This window comes from Excalfactoria chinensis, chromosome 2 (genome assembly GCF_039878825.1).
Source record: "Excalfactoria chinensis isolate bCotChi1 chromosome 2, bCotChi1.hap2, whole genome shotgun sequence".
Lineage (NCBI taxonomy): Eukaryota > Metazoa > Chordata > Aves > Galliformes > Phasianidae > Excalfactoria > Excalfactoria chinensis.
The window spans coordinates 128,260,778-128,286,515 of record NC_092826.1 but is presented as its reverse complement, the minus strand read 5'-3'; the positions used below and the strand labels follow the sequence as shown (position 1 = coordinate 128,286,515).

Here is a 25,738-nt window from a genome sequence, read left to right as displayed (position 1 = left end):
AACTTGCACTGGGGATAGCAGAGAATGGAAATGATGAAGTTGGACAAGGTGGTCAAACAGATGGAAAATAGTAGGGAAGGAAAAAAGAATAAGAATTAGAAGCATGAGATAAGGTGGACTGCATTGTTTGTTGTAGAAAGTGGATTTTGTAACCTAAGGAGATCTGCCCGTACTCAGTGTGGGGGGAGAGAGGGGGTATGATGTACATCAGAGGGTCAAGCACAGAAAAATGAACAGAAACACGTACACCTGAAATGTACTGACTTTCCCACCTGTAAATGTTGAATACTGGGTAAATATAGTTAGTATTATTCAAGTGAGAATTATTATTTGAGAGAAATGATAAAAAATAAGCGTATAAACTACTTTTTCATACATTACCATCAGTAACAAAACATGTTGAAGAGATATCGGAGAATCTTAAAAGGTGAGTTCCAACGCAGGAAGTGCTAGGATTTGGAAAGCTTTAAAACTTGCTTTCCTGTCTTCCTTCATGCCCTTCAGTCCCTGTCCAGTCAAGTTCATTTTCATCATCCTACTTCATGAACTGGAAAATTCGCAGCCGTTCAGGGATGAGGTTTGATATTTGGCCTCTGTGAACAAAGAATACTATTATTTTTTAATTCTAAAAGCTTTTTAATACTCCAATTTAACAATTGACGGGAAAAAAAACAAAATAAAAGCTCAGCACATTAATTTTAACTGTGTTCATTATGTCACTGTTCCTGATTGTTGTATGATACAGTTATAAATAGATGCATACCAGACTGTGATCTGTTAAAAAAACAAAAAGAAAAGTCACATAATTCTGCTTGGTTGGGGAGAGCAGTGTTAGCTGTGTTACACCTTTCAAATGGTCATTTAGTGGAAGAAAAAAAAAAGCTTCCAATTCTTTTGGTAACTTAAGTGCAGCAAAAGTATTGTGGTCACTATATATAGTAAGAGATTATTTCTGTGTGGAACTTAAATACCTGACAATACACACAACTTTAATTTCTTGGTATTTGTTCTTATAATTAAGTTGAGAACATCAGCTGTGTGCAGGTTTGCATTTGGCTTTACTTAACACGTGCTTTTTTTTATCTTTGCGCACAAGATTTTGGGGGGGGATATTAAAAATTCCACGTCATTTGTCAGAAGCTTTGATCTTTATCAGTGTTATAATTGAGTAAAGTCAAGTCTATGTGACATGAGAGAAGAATAACGTTTCCTCTTCACCTCTTCATCTTAACAGAAGGATGTTTGTTTAGCCGCAGCCTAGTAATTGATGTAACCATATCATTTTTTGTGCACTGTTTTGTGACTTCATCACTTTTCTTCCTTTTTCTCATCAAGTCGTTTTGCCAGGGGGGCTCAATCCCTGAGCTCTTGCTCTCGCTGCTTTCTTCTTGGAAAAATGCTCTCAGTCGTCGACCTGCTGTCACCTATGTAAACTCTGCCCAAGTTTCAGCTATCAGTGTATGTGTTCTTGTTGCATGCCTCTTGTCACTGTAAGGCTATTTGCCTCTAATCTTGACAGTAAATTTAAACTTTCCCAAGGTTTGTTAAGTTCTCTCACTTCAAATAACACCTTATGTATCCTGTTTGCTATTTTTCAAAGTTTTTTCTTTTTTTTTTTTTTTTAAGATACAAATTAACAAAAGTATATTTCAGTAATGCTGTAGTTGTTTCAATGGAACAAAGTTCAAAGATCATCTGGTTCATCAGCACCAGAATTATAATCCCAAATTTGCCTAATGTTTGAACCACTGGTGGCTTAACTAATAAACAGCACGATACGGTCATGTTTTGTTTTCTTTTTAACAAGCACTGTGACTAATTTTTTTTAACAGAACTAATAGACTGTTTTAAAGGCTCCTGTGGTGCCTTTGATACAATGATGTACATGATATGGGTTAATTTCGGCTATACCTGAAATGAAAATGTAAATGTTATGCATTAAAAAAAAAAAAAAAAAAGAGCTCAGTGGTGTTCTGTCTATATACTACATACAGAAAGCTGACAGAAAGCTGTAGGACTCCTTATGTGTAATCTGAGCATCTGTATTAGTCATATTTTGAAGTGTAGCTGCCAAGCTGGGACATGCTCTTTATTGAAAACCAATAAAATGTTGGTAGCTAATGTGGTAGTTTCATGGTGGGAGAGAAGAAATTAGTCAAGACTCTTGTTAGAAGAAAGAAACAGGCTTGACTGGCTATTTAAGCAGTTTTTAATGTCTTAGTGCTGATTAATAATTTAACCAGAATCCAACTAAAGCTTTTACAGTAAAGAAAAGAAATAATATTGTTTCATATGGAGACAGTATAGAAGGCAACAGTGCGCATAAACAGTATATGTGCTCTACAAATACCAGAGAAGGAAAAAGTTAAATAAATCATGCCAGAAATGAAGACCTCACATCAGCAGCTGCAACAGACAAAAAAGGAAGAGAAGCAAACCTATCTGAATCATAGTGTATATAATATAACATTCAAAGCAATATATCACTTCCTTGGCTTTTTGAGGACTATAACATGGCACTCACTGTATGTTGCTATCTCTCCTGTGTTCCCTGCAGAGTGCAGAGAGTGCTAAATGTTTTGGATTCAGTTAAGATTCTTGGAGATGTTAGACCTTTTTGCTTACCATGGCTCTATTATTATTATTATTATTGGTAAGGAGGCAGTAACTTTAGGCGTTTTTCAATTAAGCTTGTGCTAAAAATGATGCAGCTTTTTCTGTTTCTGTCCAATGAACCTGTGTGTGTGGAAGGCACATAATTTTTGTGCAGTTATATTCTTTAAATTGCTATTTTCTATAAGGAAAATAGTGGATTTCACTCATCTCTCTTTCAGATCTTTTCAGTGTGTTGAAAGCTTTTCTCTCTTGTGAATAAGAAGTAAGAGCTACTGACGGATATTAGTGATGGGGCTTCAAAAAGAAAAACAACCACAGCAAATAGTAATTGCTTAAAGGATTTGTTTGTCAACCTTATGTAATAGCTGCATTTCCTCACTGTTGGGTGTGCTGGTGGTAAACCAGAAGTGAGTAAACTTCCCACTGAAAGATCAAGGAAATAAGTGCTCTTCACAGTTCATGTGGGCAAGCTCTGTTTACTGTGTCATACCACTCCTTGCAGTGTACAAGAGCGCTGTGTGTACATTGCCATAGCTCATCAGTATTGCACAGCTGAGTATACAGGGCTCAGCTGATAATAATGAGAAGTGTTTGAAATGTAAATACTCCTAGGTAGATTTCAGAAAAGCTCTGTAATTCTGCTGTGGTAAAAAATAGTCTTCATGTTTTTCTTTTTCTTGTCCAAGCTGTAAGTTCTGAAGTTCTGTTACCAGTCCCAAGGAAGCATCTTGGTACTGTGTCTTGGTACTGTTTTCTTTAGAAGGCATGGAATTAGAATGTTCTATGAAACTGATTGAGAACAGAATTATTAGATGGGCAGATGTCATTTGTGTTTCCCAGTGCTTTCCTATACATTATGGCCAGTTCAGTTTCCAAAACAAACCCTGAAATATATCCCACTACAGACTGTGCAGTTTGTCCTACATGGGCTCCCATGATGTGGAAACAACTCCTGAAAACAGGGAAAAGCGATTCTGATGTCTTCAAGGCAGTCAGTCCTCATCCAACTCAGCATCTGTGTCTGAATGGAAAAAAAAACAACAGTTGTTACACTTTCCAAAAAGGGAGAATTGCAAAATGCCTTGAAAATGTGTACGCACATCCCATGACTACTTTTTCCTAGAAAAATCTGTCCGAAGAGACTCTAGGACAACTTATTATGTTAAAGCATTTCTCAGCACCATGTTCTAGACCTCTTCCCTCTTCCTCTTTCATTTCTGCTCTCTGCAACTTCCCTGACAGTGGAAAAGAGAACTGCAGACAGAATTGGGAGTAAGGGCTGAATGTACCTTGGCCAGCGCTGGCCGAGCAATGTGCTCTGTTTTTAGGAAGCAGACTTTGTCTAGGCGGAAGCAGATGCTAAAAGGACAACTTTTCTTAGTATTGCCCTCAAGAAAAGGAGGATTCAGTTGCCTCTAGCTAACCCTTGTAAGCTGAGCATCTCGGCAGCCTTGCACAGGATATTCTCCTGGAAGCTTCTAAGGAGGAAAATCGTGGCTGGCCTCTCACCTCCCCACAGGCAGGAAGAGAAAAGAACTGAGGCAGGGAAGCTCGTAGGAGAGGCTGAAGGTTACTTATTTCTTTAAGGAAATTCTAAGTTTGTAACAAGTCTGTGATATGTTGGTTTATCAGAGGTGCCTTGCGGAGAGACTTAGAGTGCTTGCTTTGCTGTTCCCCCCCAGTATTAGCAATATCTGGCTCTTTTTCTTCTTTTTGGGGGGGGACTGTCCTGTGTTTCTCAGACATGATGAAGGTTGTCAGGCTGAATAAAATAAAATAAATGGATAAAGTACAGTGTTGTTTGAGGTAGCAGCAGGAGCTGCCACCTGGAGTTCTGCAAATGGGGGCATACCAGAGGGCAGCAGGGAGCCACTCCTTGTGGTCTAAACAGCAGTGGCTGTTGTTAACTGATGTGCTGCAGGTCATCTACTTTGCTGCTCAGCATCGTGGGGAAGGCATTGGTAACAGATCCCTCATCTTGCAGAGGTCTTCAGCTCTACTCTCATGCTCTTCCCAGTGGCAAAAAAGAAGTGTTTTCTGACATGCACCAAGGTTGTTGTGAACTCCATTTCTGAATTGGGCCTCTACCAAAAGCTATTAAGAAACATCCTTAGATGGCAAATCTGAGAATAAAGATAGAAAGCAGGAGGTTTTTTTTTTTTTTTTTTTTTTTTTTTTTTCAGATGTTAGTTGGCATTGTGTACACTGGAAGTATTCTTTCATTATGATATTTCACAGGTTAGGTTGTCTCATTCTGATCATTGTTTAATTGCACTTCAGGCAGGAAGATTTTCTAGCTGTAAACAGCCTTTCTAAAACACAGTTAGCATTAATTAACATCCTTGCTGTGAATTTAATCAGAAGCAGCAGATTAGTTCTGTTTCCTGAACTGTGTTTTCTCACCTCAGGTGTGGTTGTTGTGGTACAGACTGGAAGCCTTATGATGATGTTTGCAGCAAGGAGGCTGTCCTGAGGCTTGGGTCAGACTGAGTTGTCACATGAGCACGATATATATATATTTAAATTATTATTGTTTAATAACTAGAAAAGAACCCTAGTGATGGATTGGATGCTGCACTGTCCCCAGATGTACATCAGTTCTGCAGCCAATTGGCTTAGTGCTTTCTCTGTACATTAAAAACAAACAAACAAAATTTACTAACGGTTAGAGCTATTTGTTTGCAAATTGTCTTCCTTGAGAAATTATATTTTAAAGCTATGGGATGTAGACTGTGACCCCGGTAGAAGTGCTTTGTTATACCCAGCATAACAGTAAAAGTAGGAAGTAGAAATAGCTCTTACTCATGCTGTGTTCCTCCAGATTGATTGAAGGGTTGATTATAGGTTAAATGCTTCATTATCACTTTGGTTACTTGTTTTTTTAGAAGCTAAACAGTGAGTTTGATTTCTGTTTACTTACTAGGGTATGCTAAAGGAAACATACTGAAGGACAGCTAAAGGAAAATACTGCATAGATTTAGTGTGGAAGGCATCACTGGGAACATTTAAAAAGAAAATCTTTTCTGAGAATGTAAAACTGAAGGTGCTTGAGACTTTCAACAAGAATGAAGCTATGATCAAATTCTGTAGAGACTTCTAACACTTTCAAAAGGAACAAGTCTGAAATCTGATCAGCATTTAAAAGACTGGAATTTTAAAGTCTTTAGGCTGAGCAGTTCGTAATAAGCATGAATAAAGAGCTTTTGGTGCTTTTGGTTTGTTTCAGTTTTCTTGGTATTACATTAGCATATTTGCGGCAGGATACTGTGATTGCTTCATATTGTGTAGGCTGTGAAGCAAGTGATGGCGTGTTACACTTAGGGATTGCAAGTCTATGTATCTTGGAAGTTTTCTTTATTTTTATTTTTATTTTTATTTTTATTTTTATTTTTTGAAGTTCATCATTGTTCCTTTTTTTTTTCCAGAAGTTTGGTGTCAATCAGTCCAAGCCAGAATTTACAGTGGATCTCAAAGGGGCATTGATTGACTGGGCTTCAAAGGACAAATCCAGCAAAAAGAATGTTATTGAGGTAAATTATTTTACTGAAGTGCAAAACTTCAGGCATTCGAGCAACTTCAGAAATTATCTCTAAATGTAGTTCAGTTTTTTGCATTACTGTAAGAAATGTACATTCTTAATATGTTTGTAGGCGATATTTTCAATATGACTTACTTTGTGCTTTTACTGATTTTAGAGTAGTTATTTATCATCTGAATGTTGTGCCAGAGAGAAGTTTAACCTGATTTAATTTGATTTTGGAGTTTTAGTATGTTTCTCAATTCTGGTGATTTCTGTTTTTGTTTCTTTAAAGCTAAAAACCCGCCAGGGAACTGAGCTCTTAATTCAGTCTGATAATGACAGCTTCATTAATGAATGGTATAAAGTCCTTAACTACACCATCAACAATCAGGTATGTATTTAAATCACAAAGGCTCTGATTTCAAGGTAGTACTTTTCAGCAGAAGTACTTATGTAATTACTCCAAGTAGCTTGTATACATCCTCATTTCATCATTTTCTTGGGAATGGGCTGGGGATATGATGATTCCCAGTGATATGAAATGAAACTGTGCCAAGGGAGGAGGGATGATCCACTGCATTAAGAACTGTGAGGTGTGGACTGATCTCCTCAGAAATGAGCTGCTTTTTTTCTCTCAAATACTTGTTCTGTCTCAGTGCGCTGAAGGGCTTTGACAGGAGGGAGTGAAAGGGAGGGCGACCAACAAAAGAATGCTTACCTTAGCATCTGGTATTGCTATTTCCTTCAGACTAAATTAAAGTGTAAATCAAAAGCCAAGAGACCTAAGACTGCACAGGGAAAAATAGACCTTATTTAGACCACCTGATAATTTGAAACACTGAAAGTTTTGGGTACAAAAATCTACCAGATCTAAAGCAAATGTAAAATTGAAAAAGAAAAAAACAACCCTCCGTTGTAATGGTAGTAGTGAATGTGTTTCCTGTGATGGCTGAGGCCTGCTCAGGTGTGAAGCCCAAAAGAAGGCTGCAGCTTAGATTCATGTCCCTCTCCTCCCTCAGGAAGCTGTTATGTCAGTATGTTGTATAGAAGGACTATCTGTGAAGGATATCTGCTCTATTTTTACACAAACAGATTTTGAAGTTGTTGGATGAGACTTGGTCCATGTTACAAACCTAAATTCTAGGTGATATTCAAATCTAGGAGATCTGAAATGTAACAATCCTGCAAAGCTTTGAGGAAGAGAATCCTGTTCAAATGATGTCAGTGGCAGTGGGATCCTTGGCAGGGACATTAATTGAACGGTTGAATATACTGACTGCTGACATGGTAAAAAGTCTATCTGAAGCTTTTGAAAACCAGTAAGGAATGTGTGTTGTTGAAAACCCGCGTCTGCCATGCAAGTTGAAGTGCAAATGAATTATGTTATGCATTGAGACCAAAGGAAGCTTTCTTCTTATTCCCTGATGGAATGCAGAATAGGTGTGAGGCAGCAGACAATTTCTTAGACTTCAGCATCTGCCATCACACAACAACATGATTTGCATTTCCATTTAACTGTGGATTTCTTATTCTTTTTGCAAATATGCTGAAAGAACATTAACCCACAGAAGAAGGCTTTTGCACCTTGGTATGGTTATTCCGTAGGATCGAATTCAGTATATATTTTGAGAGAGGTCAAATTCTCCAACTGGCAGCCTGTTTCTATCACAGGAAACTTAAACTAGAAAGATTAGAAACAGGATAAATGTTCTAGAAATTGGTTTTGACTTTATCAGCCAGGTGCTTCTGTTGCAGATCATGTGAATGAAGTAGCTGATGTTTGCCTACTGAATTCGGGAGGAAGAAAAAAAAAGTTGGTGTAATGAAGTTTTTGTCTGTATTGGGTCTTATGACCAAATGCTTCTCCAGGTTACTGCCATCAGAAATGGTATCATCTCTGAAAATAATTTTGGCATCTAGAATCGAGGAAAGAATTAAGTGAAAGTATATTGTAGAGCAGTCTGTGTGAAATGCATTTCTTGGTGTATTCTATGAATTGGTAAACTTACCTCTATCTTCTTAAATCTAACAGGTAGTAGAATCTGATGAAGCATTAGAAGATGAAGTACCAGATTCTCCTGGGTTGGAAAAGCAAGACAAAGAAAAAGAGAAGGAGAATAAAGACTCCAAGAAACTTCGTTGTGAGTAGAAAACTTTCCAATAACTGATTTCAGGCATGCAAAAAAAAAAAAAAAAAAAAAAAAAAAAAAAAAAAAAAAAAAAAAAAGTAATTACCTCATCTTCACTTGTGTAAACAGCAAAGAATTCAAGAGGACATTTTCCATCTTGGTGCTGGTTACTTATATCTGTGTTTTCTTAATCATACTTAAAATGTAGGAGAAAACAGGCAGTAGAGAAATAGTCTGTTCTCAGTTGTGTAGAAGTAGTTGCATATTTTCTCTGACATAGATTATTTTGAATAGGAATCTCTTTGTCCTTGATCAATACTGATTTGGATAGTTGTACTTTTCTGTCCATGGAGCAGTATCTGTAAATATTTTTGCCGTTAACTTGTACTTGAGCTTCACTAAGTTGCTAACCCTAGATTGGCTCATTTCTAGTTTTATTTATAGTTACTGTTTAGTTATTTTCACAGACAGCACCTGGTGACAGGGTTGTCTCTTGGCAGTTTGAAAAATGGATGCTATCTGCAATTAAAAATAAATCCAAAAAGGATAATGTGAATGCAGCGTGAATTGGAATAGTTTAACTTCTTTTTATTTTTGTGCTCTGTATTTGTTGTCGAATTTCTCTTCCAAGGAACCACTGTTAAAAAAAGAAAGAAATAAAACAAACAAGAGTTGTTTTTGTGGATATTCATGCTAAATGTGTGTTTATTTCCAGCGGTGAAAGTACCTAGCAATATAGATGCCACGGATCAGAAAAAGACCAAAACAAAGCTCAAGAAGTTTCTCACACGACGACCTACATTACAAGCTGTCCGTGAAAAAGGCTACATTAAGGGTAAATGAACCTTTTTAACAAAGGAAATAATTTGAGAAACCGAATTTGATAATTCATGTGTAAAATGGGGTTCATGTTGTCTAGTTTTAGAGTAAAACATGAATGTAGCTTGCTTAACAGAAGTCTTGGATGGTGAATCTGGTGATTGTTTGTTGTTCTTCTGAGCAGTGCTGTTAGCTCCTAAACTTTGTCAAGGATGTTGTGTTCATCCCATTATTGGCAAAACTGAAGTGGAAAATGAGAGCCCAGGAGCCTCTACGGACTCGCAGCGCTTCTGAGCTAGAAAGTCCATTCAGTGTGCTGCTGTGAGCTGGGAATTTGTATAGCCAAATAATCGTTTGTGCAAACAAGGGAAAGGACGGTTGTCCTTTTGTTGCAGAGCTGAACACATGCTCATGTTTCACAGGGGTGTTTTTAGTCTGGATAAAACCAGAGAAGTATGTGCCATCTCATTAGAAATGGAATGTTTAGGCAGAAAAAGGATGAGGGTAAAGGAATCTCAACATCCTTTTTCCCTAACCCTTCTTTTCTCTTTCTTTTTCTTTTTTTTGAATGTATCCTTTTTTTTGAGTTTTTTTGTTTTTTGTTTTTTCCACAAAAAATGAGTTTTACAGATATTCTTGAATCCAACTTACGAAATGGTTGGTAGTTTAATATATACTTCAGTCTATTACATTTGTAGAAACTCTGAAAGAGAACAGTTTTTGCACAGGTCTAAATTAATGTGATTGTGTAAATTTCTTCTTGGTGATTCCCGGTACTCTCTGTAAAACTTAATTTATTTGTTTGTATGCTTTAGCAGGACTCGTAGGTGGTGCTCTACTAGGGTCAAAATAGCAGATGGGTAGGCAAATATCAGACCAAATCTGACTGTGATTTGCCTAACTGCATACTTTAACGGATGTGCTTCTATTGCATGTAGCATTTGATCTATTTGTGTATCTGCAAATATAATTTAACTGTAAGTTGTTAATTTTTTGTCTGAAGTAAGAAGGCATTTTTCCCAGACTTCCATGTTCTGCCCTGCTTTACAGCTTAGAATTCATGTGAATTCTCAATGGCATAACTTCTGACATGAGCAACAGTAAATGCTAAGCCAAGTTTAACCTGTACACGTGCATGCTGATGAGACTGGATTTTTTAATAAAGACACTAAGGAACAAAGAGTTTGTTTTCATTTAAAAGCATGATGTGAACTTTAAAAGTTGGATCTGTGCTGTACAGTTTTACATTTACTGTATGAGTGAAAAATACAGAAGTCTACCTGAAGCCCAGTGTACTTTGTGGCTGCTGCTAAGCTTAGCAAATGAAAACTTGGCAAATGCAATTTGAGTTGAAAAAATGAAAAAAAAAATTTAAAACAGCCTTGACACAGCATGCATCAAATTGAGAAGTAGCTGTGCTGAACCTTTGTTACATGGAAAAACGGGACTGCAAAAGCTACTTTAAAGTGGGAGAAACGAATCTGGTTCTCCTGTATGTGGAAATTGTTACAGTCAGAAGCAGTTGCAGCAAACAATTGTGTTACATACCAGCATTTTCTTGTCCTATCTAATCTGCGTTGTTCTACCTGCTACAGCTGCTTGCTACTCTGCCTTTCTGCTGCGTGACCTTTTTCAACCCTTTGCTACTGACTCTGCTTATACAGCTGGCTGTGTGAGTAGGAGCAGCAGGAATGAGATGATTTGGGGCACTGGCCTTTATGCATACAGCTAATAATACGATTATATACCAATTGTCTTATTGTATAATTGGTTTGGTGTGCTGTTTGGATTTCCCAAAGCAGTTTTCAAATGCAGATGTTGTTACTAAACATGACAAATGGGCTAGATGCTATGCATGGTGCAAATGCAAGAGCAGTTTCTCTCTTGCATGAGCTCTGAAGTAAAATGTATTAAATACTGCAAAGATGGTCACTTACATGCTGCCTTTAAAAGATAAAATAAAACTTTCTTCCTTTTGAGTGTGAGCTTTGCTTCTCTATTTCAAGACCCTGTTTCAGTCTCATGCATCCAAACCTGGGATGTCATCTGTTATTTGGGCATACGGTGAAACCATATGAGTCTGGGGAGCGTTTCAGTGCTAACATCTGATCTGAACAAGAGGAACTGACATGTTGGTGAAACACACTGAGACTTTATAAGAACTTGTTCTCTGCCAAAGCTGATTTTCATTTTTGCTCTGTTTGCTGATAGAGAACACTCCCGCTGCCTTTTGTGTCATTTGGAGGCCAAGACGCAAAATATCTGAAAGATGGACATTGTCCATAAGTACTTACATTTGAATTCCAACCTTGAAGCCGTGTTGCCTATTCATAGTCACTCATGCAGTCAGAGCTCTGTGTAATGTTCTATCACTTATGTGGCCATTTCTGAACTTAAACGTGTTAGAAATGAAGCTCTATACTGAAGCCTTTCTCTGTAAATGAGATTATGGTTAAATGTATTTTGAACTCCAAAGAGGGATGAGGTACAACAGAACATTTGAATCCATTGCATTTCTCAGAGCAGTGATGGCGGTATGATTCTTCCAAGTTTTCTTCTGATGAATTGAAATGATTTCAGTACCAAAAGTTCCTCCCTCAAAGACTCATGTTTGGGAAACTGCAGACACTTTTTCTTTCTGGGAGAGGTTGAGAACTCTTTTCAGAACTTTCCCCCACTCTCACTCTAATAATGCAACAATTGTATCCGGTACTTTTTGCTCTGTGTAGAGGTTTGTTTTAACCTGAACTAGTTCTGTCACTCGAGTCCTGTTCCACTGTAAATCAGTCTCTTTACTTGGTTCCAGATCAAGTGTTTGGTTCCAATCTCACCAGCTTGTGTCAAAGAGAAAACAGCACGGTGCCAAAGTTCGTGAAGCTGTGCATTGAGCATGTTGAGGAACATGGTATGGTGAATCTTTTGTTTGTCTTTAAATCCCTCTTGCTCATCACGCTGTTACATTTTGAATGCTTTAATCCTGAATGTGCTATTGATCTGTTAGAGGAAATAATCTGATGCATGTCTGTAGGTAATGAGTTTTTGGGAGTGGGAATGTAGCTGGAACCCAGTGTGGGGAGAGGGAAGTAAGTTTTACATCAGAGGAATTGATCTACTTCACTGTCTTTCAAGATGAGGAGAACATTGAACAGCTTTTTGGCAGTAAGGGTTTAAAGGAGCAGAAATTGCAAGGAGTCATAGAAGAGCTTGTCTCATCAAAGTTTTACTGCAGGTGAAGAGAGGCTTACAGAGGTTAAACGTGATGCTGTGGGCTGTCTGCTACCAAGGACTTAATCACATTTTTTTGGTTGGAAATTTCTTGGTTGTAATTCCTGACTTGTGTGCCTGTGGGTTGGGCTTCTTGCTTGTCTCTTGCTGTTGCTGTATCAACTGAGATTGGTGTATGGAATCTCCATAACTGTTGATCAGAAGATGGTCTGTTAATTTGGGAACAAAACTTGAGTTCAGGATGTTTACAAGGGAATACTGTAAGTGAATTTTAAGGCATTTTCAGTGGGAACTTGTTAGGACTTTTTGCAGCATGTTATCTTCTTTCTCAGTGCTGTTGTCTTGTGTCCTGAGAAGGGAAAAACAGCTGCTTCCCTTCCACTGCGATACTGTAGGTCGACAAACTGCCATCTTGTTTGTAACAGCGGGTTTTATTCCCATTTGAGGTCCACAGTTTGATAGAGAGGGTCTATTTTTCTTTTCTTTTTTAAAGTCATTCATATTTTAAGGACAGGACTGCAGTGAAGGTGGTGGTGAAGTTGTCCTTTTTTAAACACCTGAGGGGAAGCTGACAGAAATGAGCAGTTTTTTTCCCTATTTCCTCAACTCCAAAACTTCCAAAACACAACAAATCTATTCTTTTTGTAAAGGAATGACTAGTGGATTATGGGGAAAAGGCACATGTCAGATGGTGCTGATAACTGTGCTGTATAGTATCAGACTATTCCATGAGCTACAGGGACTGAAGGTATTCTGGCAGCACTCAGCCCTCAGGGGCACTGATTCATATGGTGTATTCAAGTGGCATTTCAGTTTAATTCTTTACCTGCTAATCAATTCTGAGTAATTGCAGTAGCATCCACAGAGACAGCTTTCTTCTTTGCCTGGCTGAGTGTTGCAGTATTGTAAAGGCAAGGGCTACCCGTTTACTTCTAAAGGCTGTTGGATAGTGAGTGTGCAGGCATGATGTTCCTTCTTGAAACCTGGACACCTGGCAACTTTGAGATGCTCTCTTATGCCTGACTTGATATTTCTTAACCATAAATTAAAGAATGGGACATCCACAAAGTGCTTGGTTCTTGTATGTTGGACCCTGCATATATCCCTTCCTTCCACCCATCAAAAAATCTAGTGAAATGTTTATTGCCAAACCAGGTGATCGTTTGCACAAGATTAAGTGGGCAGCTTTGGGTTTCAGTTTGACAGAGTAGACCTGTGAGCCTGATGATTTCAGAACCTGTATGCACGAAAGATTAAAATTGGTTTATCCCTTTATTTTAGGATTAGATGTTGATGGCTTATACCGAGTTAGTGGTAATCTTGCAGTCATACAGAAGCTCAGATTTGCAGTCAATCATGGTAAGTTCTCATCAACTACATTACAGTCACATAGCTTCTCAGGTTGCTTAAAGTTTGTAGGGAACTCAGGAGAAAAGAATTCTTAATGTGTAACTGCAGCTTTTCTTGACAAATGATTGCTATCCTTAAAGTTACCGCAAAACGGTGGCATTTAGTGCGTAAAAACACACACATACACACAAATACAATGGAACCACCAAACCCTAACAAAATAAGCAAAAAACCACCACCCTAACAGCCTGGGGGTTTGGTCTTTACATGGAGGCATTGCTAGATGTTGTTCTGAAGGAAGGTGGTAATAGAATTCAAGAGGGAAAAAATGACTAAAGAACCCCAGACAGCATACTGAATTTTGAGCTACTAGTTAAACTGTAAGTTAGTGCTTTTTAGCAAGATTAATATGGGGGTTGCTAGCTTGACAGTACTCTTGTGTATAAAACCTCTTCATGTATCTGTACCATAGTGTTTGGTTCAGTGGGAATCAATAGGTAGCCTGCAGCTGGGAAGAGCAACAGTAGCTCATCTAAGCACCATGATTCGATCAGTCATTCCCTGATTATTCAGGTCTAAAAGTAAATTCTGTGTTACCTGCAGAGGTGGGATTCTTCTCTGTAAAGCCTCCTTGGCAGGATAGCTGCATGTAGCGCAGCAGGAAGTTTGACTGCTTCTGTCCATGGGGGTTCAGGAGAGACCCTGCTTCAAGGCTGAGGTTGAATTACTGCTTAATTTCATCTCAGTGGTTCCTTTTGGCGTAGTTTGGAACACTTTGCATTGCTGCAGCTCTCCCAAGGAGTGGATTGTTGGCAGTGTTTTAGCCCTCCTTAGAGAGCATGCAAGGTTGTTGTAGTGCAGCCTCATGAGCATATCACACGGTATTTGTTCTGAAAAGTTTTCTCCCATCCACCTATGAATGTAAAAGGTTTCATACCATTGCAGCTCTGTACCCAGCAGCGAAGAGGCTGGAGCAGGATGCTGGTCCTCCCATACTTTAAAAGCAATAAACTCAGGAAAGAAAAGGAATTAACATTTTTTAACTAGGCTTTTATAGTTAAATTATTAACATTATTCATTTTTCTCTCTCAGATGAGAAACTTGACCTGAATGACAGTAAATGGGAAGATATTCATGTCATCACGGGAGCTCTAAAGATGTTTTTCAGAGAACTGCCAGAGCCGCTGTTCACTTACAACCACTTCAATGACTTTGTCAATGCAATCAGTAAGTATGGAAAGCAGTTCTGTGCTCTTGATACGAGTTCTGCTCAATAGCAGCAATTTGGTTATTGTAGAATGTTTTGTTATGAGTGTCTGCAAGGCTTACCTGCAGTTGTCTGTCAGTAACACGCAGACTGCCCAGCAGGTGGCAGCATGCTCTCTTGATATCAGCCCTGAGAAATCAAAGCTTTTAGCTCCAGTCTGTTAATTTTTATCATAAAGTTTTGTGCAGAATTACTGAGGTTTTGTTTCTACACTTCTTCCTTCTGCAGAGCAAGAACCGAGACAGCGTGTCCATGCTGTTAAAGATCTAATCAAACAGCTGCCAAAACCAAATCAGGACACTATGCAAGTACTCTTCAGACACCTGAAGAGGTAAGGAAAGGCTTGGAGTTGCTGATATTCCCTTAAAGCTAAATAGTCAAGTTAAAAAGAGGAGGTGGCAATGCCTATTGGGCTTTTGTTGTGTATATTGGACTTCATAAAAGCAATACATCAGTCTGTATTTATAGAGCATCAAGTGGATGGTGAGTGGCAGAATTGTGATGCTTACTGTCTCGTGTTAGAGAAATTGTGAGGATTTCAAGGATAATATCACCAAACAACACTTGTTTGTAGAGAAGGAAATGGCAGCAGCTTTGTGCTAATAACAAGCCCAGTAGTCATTAAGTAAATGTTGTGAATAGCCATTTGCTTTGGACTTTTTCTGTCATCCCATTACTCTAGCACTGACAAATCTTCGTTGTGTGTACTTTTTTCTCTTTCAGAGTTGTGGAAAATGGAGAAAAGAACCGAATGACCTATCAGAGCGTAGCGATAGTTTTTGGTCCAACCTTACTCAAACCAGAGAAAGAGACTGGTAACATTGCAGTCCATACAGTGTACCAGAACCAGATCGTAGAATTAATTCTACTGGAATTGAATGCCATCTTTGGACGCTGACATTTTCATGGAGTGGAAACTGGAAGTGATGGGTTGGCAGCAGTATTCCATCAGGAGGAGAATCTCTCACTGTATATGATGTATTATGTTTGTGGACCAAGAAGCAACTTGATTTTTGCACTTTTGGGGGAGGGGAGAAGCAGGAGAAGTGTTTTACCACTTTAATGCAGATTAGAGACAACGCTTTCATTGTTTGGATTTCTTTGAAAAATTCATTGTAAAAAAGTGAATTAAAAAGTTTATAGTTGGCCTTTTTTTTTTTAAAGTAGCATTTGCAAACTACGGTATAGGTTCATACACTGGATTTCTTGCAGAGTGAAGCTATTAATCTCAAACTGGATAATCTGGAATCTGACCTTGAAATATTCCCATTTGGTATGGAAAAGTTATATAAAGAGAAATAATCAGTGAAGTTCCATCTTAGGCATGTTACAGGCAAGCTACGTGGGTCGGTATGATGCTTTTCCGTGGGGTTTCTGCTTGCAGTGAGTGCCGTAGGCTATCAGTTGGGGTTGGTTATTCAGGTCTCATTCCTCACATGACATCTGCTGTCCTTTCTCCTTTTTCTTTTCTTTCTTTTTTTTCCCCCCAGCGACATTTCTGGATCAACCGAGTTGCTGTATAGCACAGCACACTACTGCGAACACTGAACCTGTAAGAGCATCCAGCAATGGATGTTTGTCTTGTGGCATAACTCAAGTCATATTTAATGCATATGTTCGTTTCTTTTTCAGGGTGTTTCCTGAGCTAGGTTTTGTGTTATGCTGAATTACAGCTAAAACCTGAGTAAATACCGACTGTAACACTGTATGGAGTTCTTGGTATAATGCTGTGGTAGTGGAAGTTTCTTATGTAAATACAGACTGTCCTTTTGGTTCTTGTATATAATTCAGTTCTTGTATAGTTTAAGAACGTTCTAGTCACACATTTCTAACCATGGGTAGAGTAGCTGCAGTAGCATAACGTTTCCAGCCCATGTCTGGGTTTCAGCATTGAAACAGGTTATGGAGAGGGAGGGGGGCCTAACTGTGTGCACTTTTAGATGTTAATTACGTTTGTGGGCAAATAACTGTAACACGAATGGTACTGGAAAAATACTGAGTGTGCTTGCTAAATTAATGCACTACAAGAGGAGCCTTTCAGGTTATTTAATATGTACAGGATACGTTAGAAACATGTCTGACAAACTCTAACATCTACAAACAGCGAAACTCATGTTCTGATAGAGAGAAGTTTGATGGAAGCCGTGATGCTAAATTTAAGAGTTTCTTTTTACATTAATGTAGAATAATTTGTACAATTTGGTTTTGGAAGATTTTGTTACAGGAGGCACGGTCTGCTGCAGAGTTTTTAAATGTATTTTTCTAGACTAACTGCTGTATCTGACATCTTTGTTATGTCTAACCTGAATAAAGACAACCATTAGTTATTTCCGAGTTTGCCATTCCCGCTTCAGACAACGTGAACCCCCTTTACACAGTAAGACTGACAACTGTTGTTGCTTAGTGCGGATGCTGCTTGCAGCAAGGAGCTGTTGTGCTGCGTTAAAAGATGAATGCTTACTTGAAAACCTGACCATTTTAGGAACCTCCCAGCCCCCTTTCTTTAACAAGCTCAACTCCTGAACTCTTACTCTAAGATTCGTGGAAGACGGAAGTAATTTATGGATAATAAGTTTGCAGTCTTTTATCAGCACCTCTCATTTATCATCTCGGCTCTCAGCCTGTCCCACAGATAGCAGATACGTTGGGAAATAAGTCACTTTCACTTTGAATCTGTTGTATTTGCCTCACGGCAGAGTTCCAGATTCCAGCCGAGGGGATGTGTGGTGAAATACTGAGATGGACTCAGATGAATGCTATGAGAATTTCACAACCGTAAGTCTTGAGTGAGAAGTCTTCGTAGATAAAGGAAGAAAGCAGCTTACCTTGTGGCTTTCTCACTGTTCTGTTGTGGTAATGGTGAAGTCTTGTGGCTTGCTGCAAAGCAGCCTGGGTGAGGATTGTGATGGCTACATCTGTGTTGTCTCTTCAGCCTCCTGTTAGGCTTTCAAACAAGAGCGGTGCTGGGTGGCAGACGTGCCCCATCTATGAGAGAATATGAGCAAAGTTGAAATCTGTTGTTGTAGCTTATTGAAATCCCAACTTCAGCTGTAAAATAAAGAATCCCCATTGCTAAAGGAGATAGATAAGCTGTATGAGTGTTTCTGTATTCAGAGAAAGAATTCCTTCTTAGAACCATTTGATAACAAGGACAAACATCGCATTTTTCCTTGTATTCCCAGAAAATAAAGCATTTTGTTATTACAGTCTGCAGTATGCTTTTGTGCAGGGAAATCGTCCTGAGTTTTAGTTGTCTCACTTGGAAAGTACTCCTTAACTAAAAGCGGTGCAGCTGAACACTGCCCTTTCAGAAAGGGGCAGCTGCCCGAGCTGAGGGTGTGTTTGAGATTCTATATGGCAGCACACTGGGATTCCTCACTACCTCACCTGCCTTGTCTTCTTCCCACAGTCACCTTTCCTGTAAAAATCAAACCCAGAGTTCTGCACAGACATGGGAGGGAAAGCTGTTTGTGTCAGATGAATCAGAGCCTGAACTGAGAAATATATGAAGCAGATCAGATTCTAGCTTAAAGCTTGGCCATATAAACCTTTGCAGTCACAACTGCTGGAAGGGACTGGAGATCTCATGCTTTGCTGCTGGTCCAAGTCATGTCGCAGTAACAGCCGCGTGCCTCTGTAGTTCAGCATCGTGGCCTTATTGCTCAGGCACTCTCAGCCTCGATCCATACCAGGTAGGAGTTTCTTCTCTTTAAAGCTAGAGGTGAGCACACAGGCTCGGCAAATACGTGCTCATTTCATGTTGAACATGCTGCTTTTCACTGAAAGGTGTGTGTAAGTTGGTCTCACTGCTGACACCCACCCACACAGCCAGCCAGCACGGCTTCCCTGTGCACCCAACCCTTTGGCAGTCCTTGGTTCTGGCAGCGTGAGAGAGAAGGCCGGCTGTGTGTGCCGGCTGTGTGTGCCGGCTGTGGGTGCTGTACTATCGCTTCATTCTTATGCGGAGAGCTGCCGTTTTCCTTTTAAAGGGAGCGTCTTTCTTTAGGCCCGAAGTAAAGATATTTTCAGAATCAATCGGTTAATTCATGAGCGGGCCGCGCGGTGGGCATCCTGCTGGGGCGCGGGGGGAGGCTCAGCATGTCTGATGAGGAGCAGAGAGCAGCTCCGAGGAATCTTAATTAGCCTCCACAATTGCCAAGTTCTGCGGGCCAGCAGCTGGTAGGGCTGGATCGGCCCTTTCTCAAAAGTAGCCCTATGCGATTGTGCGACTTAAATGAACGGGTTTTTTTTTTTTCTCCATAGCATTCTTGTAAACAGAGCACTTGTAAAACAAGATCACGCTGTGTAGCAAACCAACATGAAAGACGTGTGGAGGGAGCTTGGCCTCCTGGTCCTTTTTATTTCCTTGAGACGTAAATGGCAGCTCTAATATTAGAGTTTGGTCGGACTCCCCCAGATGCGCAGTTTGTTGAGGTACTTGGCTGCCGCTCTCTTTCAAAAGAAGAAATTCACGTTGCGCTCGGTGCACACAGTGCGGCAAATGGGAATGGTTATGGGATAGCATTGGGGTTACTGAATCTTGCAGCTTACTGCACTCAGTTGTCACTCACAGGAAAGGGGGGAGCAGGCCCCGAGTGTGGGAATGGGGGAATGCAAAGCAGGGCAGGCAACGGGACAAAGCAGGTGTGACAGACAGCAGGGACAGCAGAGGGACTGTTGCTTAGAAAATGTGCCCGGGCACAGGAGGAGCTGGGAGGGAGCCAGGCTGATGGAGCAGGGGAGGGTTTCTTTTTTTCCTTTTGATAGGGCAAAAGAAACAGCTGTCCTATATAGTAATAAATCCTGTAAGGAAAGGCTTTCGCTTTTTGCACCGGGCACTGGAAGCTGAGCACTTCCTCTCCTGCCCTGCTAGTTGATGTGCTGCTGCCCTGTGCTTGGACTCAGCAGGAAGAGCTGCCTCATCCCTCCTGCAGTCTGCATCAGCTCTGCCTTGTCCGGGTGCTAATGCTGCTCAGCTCTCCCTTTCCAACACACACCTCTGCAATATCTGCTGTGTCACATAGCCCTGTGCTCGATGTGCCTCCCTCTGTGCAGCACCTGCCATGCTCCACAAGTTAGCACTGCCTGTATTAACGGGCATCCCAGCACTGCTGCATCCCAGCAGCAGTTTGTTCTGCTTCTGCAGACCCTGCTGGTGGAGGGCATACAAACTCGCAGACACTCCTTTCTAGCACGTAAGTCTCTTCTCATTTAGAAAGCTTCCTTTCTTGCACATCTGGGCAGTTGTGGCTGCAATTTGCTTTCATCTTTTCCCTGTTCTGTCCATCCCACGTAGTTCACACATGCAGCCATTTCCCCTTTCATCTCTGCACAACTAAGAGCAGCCTACAAATCTATTCAAGGTTTTTCTGTTTCTGTTTCTGTTCTTCAGACTAAGCAAGCCCAGTCCTTTAAATCTGCCCTTGGCTGTCCCGCAGTGTGCTGACCAGAGTGTGAGCTGGGGCAATGGAGTTGCATTCCCCTTACGGCTGTGCCTATGAGACAACCTGCAGCATGCTCCCTGCTTCCCCTTGGGCCTATGATGCTCCCATGCCAGCCTCATCCCTTCCCTTGGATCCCATCCTCATCCTTGGAATCAGAGTGGTAGGATGGTTTGGGCTGCAAGGAACCTCAAAGGCCTTTCTGTTCCAGCCCCATGCCCCAGGCAGGTTGCTGCCACACTGGGACAAAGGTCTGCCCACAGCCTGAGGCAGAAGAGATGAGCGAGGTGACGCTTTGCTCCAGACTGTTAAATCCAGCCCTAAAATTCAAATCAGGCTCCAGCTCACAGCCTGCACCACCAGGACTGAATGCTAAGCAGCCCGCTCCAGCCCAGCCCGTTGGCTGCATGGCTAATGGCTGCTCTCCATAGAAACCCTACCGGAGTCGGTCATTATTCTCTTGTCACGCGCTTGTGTCTCTCTTGTATTTATATAAGATTAAGTAGCACCGTTAGATTTCTACCCCTCTGATTGGAGCTTGTTTTAACCTCAATTAAGCCATCAGCCCCACTTTCCATAGGCAGAGCTATAGCACACCATTATATTCCTCCACCTTTTGTACAGAGACGTGCTGGGGCCGGGCTGCCTGGCGGTCACCAGCGGGGATGGATGGTGCCAGACTCCCAGAGGTGCAGTGGCACAGCGCAATTATTGCTCCAGACAGCTGAAAGCAGCAGGGCTCCTGCTTCCCCTGCTTGGTTTCAGCCTGCCGTGATTGCTGGTGCAGAAAGATGCTGATTATAAGTAAACATTAATTATGCCCTGCTACCCCGCTGCTGGCGGCGCTGGGCCTGCACTCAGCTCCTGCCACTGGAAAATTATCCGCATGGATTTCAGTGTAGAACCATGGAATATCCTGTGCTGGGAGGGACCTAAAGGATCACTCAGTCCAGCTCCTGGCTCCACACAGGGCCACACAAGGCTCAGACCCTATTTCAGATACACATTCACTCACAGAATTGGTGTGTATTTATTTATCCATATCTTTGGGTTCCTGTAGCCCTTCGTGTTACTTATTTATTATACATATTTTGGGTTGAAAATCCACTTCTCCTCCAGAGAAAGTATTTTTAGTGCAGCAGCATGCCCTGGAGCAGACCACATCCAGAGTCACATCTTGCTTGGAGAAGAGAACATTACTACATTACTTCTAAGCACTCTCCTCACTTGTGGATGGAGTCACAGCACTTTCTGTGCCACTGCACTCCCAAGCTGCTGTGAAAGCCTTGAATAACGCCCTGTCACCCTGTAGAAAGGGAGCTCAGGTGATGCAGTGAGCAGCTCTGCTCCCACTGCTCAACGAAGAATCATTTTAGCATCTCTAAAGTGGGGAAAGAAAGCAAATAAAACCTATCCATCATCCTGTGATGATGGTGATTTTTTTTACAATTATTTATTTAAAGGTAGCCCATTCCTTACTCTTTGAAAGAATATATTGCTATTTCTGCATTTTTATTGTGCTACAGAAGGCCGAGCAGCACCAGACCATGGCTGAGCCCCGCTCCTTAGGGGGCATCACAGCTATGGAGAACATTGCCTGGCACTCGAAATGCAACCTTGGGAGTGCAGCATGCTGTGATGGCACCACACGCTGGTGGGGCAGCCTGGCTCCTCCACCCCACATGCTCACAGCCCACCCCACCTCTGGGCACGTGGGAGGATGGGCCGTGCTGCACACAGTTCCAGTGGTCAAAGCAATGTGGCGGTCGTTGCTTGGCAGACTCTGCAATCTGGAGACCATGTTCTTATGGCGAAAGCTGGCAGAAGAATGTGGCTAATGCGAAGGATTAGGCTCTTAGCTTTAAAATCAGCCCCCTTCTCCTGTTGGCACACAGGACAGATTTGGTCCTGCATGGCTCTTGTTGCTACCATAAACAACCAAACCACAGAACCATAGAATTGTTTGAGTTGGAAGGGACCCTTATAGGTCACCTGGTCCAACACCACAGCAATGATCAGGGAACCAAATCATTACCTGAAAGCGTGTGTAGTGGTTCCAGAGCACTGCTTTAAAAACCTGGCATGGGGTTGGAGCTTTGCAGGCATAGGGAAGGCGACAGCTCGCTTTCCCCTTCAGTTCTCTTCAACTGTTCTCATTTTGCTCCATCTCTTTCTATCTCTTTGTCCTCACTCCTCAGCCTGTGTTTCCCAGCCCTCAGCAGGGAATGCTCACCTCCCCCGGCATCTCAGTGCTTACTGGCAGCAGCACCACAGGCTGCCCAGAATCCTTCAGCCCAAATCTTGTTTCCAAAGGGTTGTAGAACCACCCACAGCTTAAAAGCTTGTTGAGGTTTTCTGAGGGGAATTTCCTTTGGGTCACAGTGTTTGCATGCAGCCATGGCATTCTTTCCCAGGGAACCCCTCCGTGGGATGATCCCAAGGCAGTACCCACACTTTTTTGGGGGGGAGCACCTCAGAGGCCTGAGAAGGGCTCCCTCCATGTCTGCAATGAGCCATCACAGTTGCTGGTGGGGACATCTCTGAAAATACTTCAAGCCCTAAAAAGTGGTCTTTCCTTCAGAGTGTAACACTGGAATGTCATGTCATGCCAGCACAATTCAACTGGCATGGTTGGACTTAAGCCTGCATTTTTTGGTCTCATGAAGCACCGATCTGCAGTGTCAAATTTGAAAGCAAAGCCAACATCACAGGTCTTACACAGAAAGGCATGAGACTTTTTTCCCTCTCGTGCTTCCTCTGGGCATTTGGAAGTGTCTGAAGGAAGGAGGAGGCCTCACTGAGCTTCAACTCATTTACAGAAGGACATCACGAAACCTGTGCAAGTTTGCCTTTCCTGTGGTTTAACACCACAAACCCCTCCTTACACAGAAACCAATCTCAGGAAAGAAGGCTGCAAGGAAAAGGGAGATGATGTGCTATAGGGCTGTGGATTGAACAGCTTGGAAGGAAATGATGCTGCAGAAGAATGGAGCTGCTAACACACAGCTGTTCAGCCAGTATCTGCCTGGCTAAGAGGAGTTCAGACTCTCCCCATGTGCTGGCACTCTTTGGAAGTCTACTGGCACTTGAGAGAAAGGGTTTTAAAGAAAGGCTTTGACATACTTCTTCCTTAGAGATTAGCACCTAAAATGCAGCAATGGAAGGAGATCAAAGTGGGCAAGAACTGGTCACAAAGAAGGAAAAGGCAAAAGCCAAATGGAGCTGGAAAGGTCAATGAGTACGAGTAGAACTGGAAGCAGTCCCAGCAGACAATAGCAATTACTTTGTCATTCTGCTCTTATTGCAGCACTGGAGGTGGAAAACACAGTGTTTTTCTGCTCTCTGCAGCACAACCCACAAAGTCGCAGGCTTGCTGTGCCCACAGCCTCCAAGTTCACACGCTATACATTTGTGCCATTAAAGCAATAAGAGGCCACTTCATTCACGGTATCTAAGCCTGCACATGTGAAGTTCCAGGCGGGTTTTGAGTGACGAGGCTCAGTGAGGTTGTTCTGTAATTACCTGCTGCAAAATTCCTCCTGTGCTCCTGGCTGCCTGCTGGGCACAGCCCATGCCCAAGCTCTGCCTGCTGCAAGTGCTCACCCCCATCCCCACACCAGCGTGGTTCCACAGCCTGGCTCCCAGCTCTGTAGGAGTGATGTGCTGAGGGAGTGGTTATTTAGCATGAGCACGGCCTTCAGGATCTCCCCCTCTCCTTGATACTAAACAGGTGTTAAACGGTAGGCAATTTTATAAGTTTCTTTTAACTGGAAACTGGCTTGAAAGCAACAAAAGCCTCACAGAGGAGGTTTAGTGAAATGTCAGAGGGAAACACCTGGTATCCATAAACTTTATAAGAGGAAAGCAGTCAGAAGTGTCTTTTGTGTGCATTTTTTCCTTGCAGAGAAGTGCTGCCCCAGGTCTCTCCCTCTGCTCAGCTCGGGTGGCTGGGGCTCTGCAGGAGCACCGCAGCAGCAGCACAGAGCTCAGCTGGGCCCAGCGGGTGGTGGGGGACAGATCTGCTACACACTGTGCAACGGGGACTGGGATTAACGGTGCTTTCAGGGCCGGTAGGGACTCCACTTGAGCAGGAGTGTTTTGGGGACACATCAGGGAGGGAATGCAGGGAAGAATGGGCAGGGATGAGAGTCAGGGGCTTATAGCACAGGCAGATGTATATAGACTTTGGGCTCAGGGAACAAGCTGGACCTAATGCACACCTCAGTGTTACTCACAGGCAAAGCCCGGAAGCCAGGAGTCACTCAGGTTCTTGCTTCTGCAGTCATTTCTTTACGCTCCAACTTGAAGCAGGAGCAGCAGGCAGTTTGCTCCCCCACAGCAGGAGGAGGGATGGAGGAAACCCGACTGTTCTCTCTGTCCCATGAAGAGCTGAGGCGGAAAGCAAACCCTGAGGTGGGGGATTTCCCTTGGCTGAGGGTATGTTCTCAGAGCTGCCTGTTTACTGTGACACCGTCAGCTTTAACCTGCTTGGTGGGACCGTTTGAGGCAGATAAACAGCTTTTGTTCCGCTCCACCACCGCCTCTGGCTCCTCATGTCCCGGCTTATTGGATTAAGGCACACTGATTAGGGACTAGGCTAATTGGCACTCTGGCCACGGGCTGCGTGGGGCTGCAGCAGATGGCTGCATGGCGCTTGCTGCCAGCGGGCTGGGGCAGGTGGTTGTGTCTCAGCCACCTCGGGGTATCCACGGGTCACCAAGTGAGTGTCACATTCTCTCTGCCTGGAGCCACCTCCTGCGTGGTCCCATAGGTCAGTGTGCCCATCCCAGAACACCTGCCAACCTGCAGACATTGTTCTGATCGAAACTTCAGAAGAACCCAGCCCAGGGCCTGGGACACAAAGCAGCTATAAATAGGACAAGCAGGCTTTTGTTCATACTCTTTCCTGGGGCCCTATTCAGCCAGCAGATAAGTGGCACAGGGCAGATCTCACGTCTGAGACGGCCCTGGTCATGTCACACCAGCACAACTGTTTGCTAGAGCGTGAGTAACTGGCAGGATTGGGGTGCTGGGTGACACTCATTTTTATACCTCCTAACCCTTAACCAGAAGGAAAAATAACAAAAAATCTTGTATTTTGCTCAGTGGTTACTGATTGATTTGGTTTGTGGATGGCATGGCTGTGGTGCTCCCTCTTGCACTGTTGGCAACAGGTTACTCTAAGTAGTAATAGCATTATAAAAGCCTTTAAGCATTACAGACGACGCTCCAGCCAGCTTCCTGCCTGCCAGGAGCCCAGCTCGAGCCCTGACTGCAGTGTGTGCTGCTGCAGCTGCCTGCACCCAGGGCCCTGCATAGCCTTGTGCCCGGAGGCCACCTGCCCTCATCTCTGGTCTGCAGGAGTGGCACA

At 42.2% G+C, this 25,738-nt stretch overlaps 1 protein-coding gene across 5 annotated transcripts in view; it reads left to right on the top strand.

Moving 5' to 3' along the window:
- ARHGAP12 (Rho GTPase activating protein 12) overlaps positions 1-17,253 on the top strand; it is a 67,737-nt gene extending 50,484 nt beyond the window's left edge. For 3 of the 5 annotated variants that reach the window (XM_072328162.1, XM_072328161.1, XM_072328159.1), the window contains 9 exons: positions 6,042-6,146; positions 6,429-6,527; positions 8,169-8,277; positions 8,981-9,100; positions 11,891-11,989; positions 13,591-13,668; positions 14,752-14,886; positions 15,155-15,257; positions 15,650-17,253. In XM_072328162.1, coding sequence (XP_072184263.1) covers positions 6,042-6,146; positions 6,429-6,527; positions 8,169-8,277; positions 8,981-9,100; positions 11,891-11,989; positions 13,591-13,668; positions 14,752-14,886; positions 15,155-15,257; positions 15,650-15,824 — 1,023 coding nt within the window. In that variant the 3' untranslated portion in view covers positions 15,825-17,253. The remainder of the gene's footprint in view (positions 1-6,041; positions 6,147-6,428; positions 6,528-8,168; positions 8,278-8,980; positions 9,101-11,890; positions 11,990-13,590; positions 13,669-14,751; positions 14,887-15,154; positions 15,258-15,649) is intronic. The other 2 variants (XM_072328160.1, XM_072328163.1) reach the window with 1 other exon arrangement.
- The last annotated feature ends 8,485 nt before the right edge of the window (positions 17,254-25,738 follow it).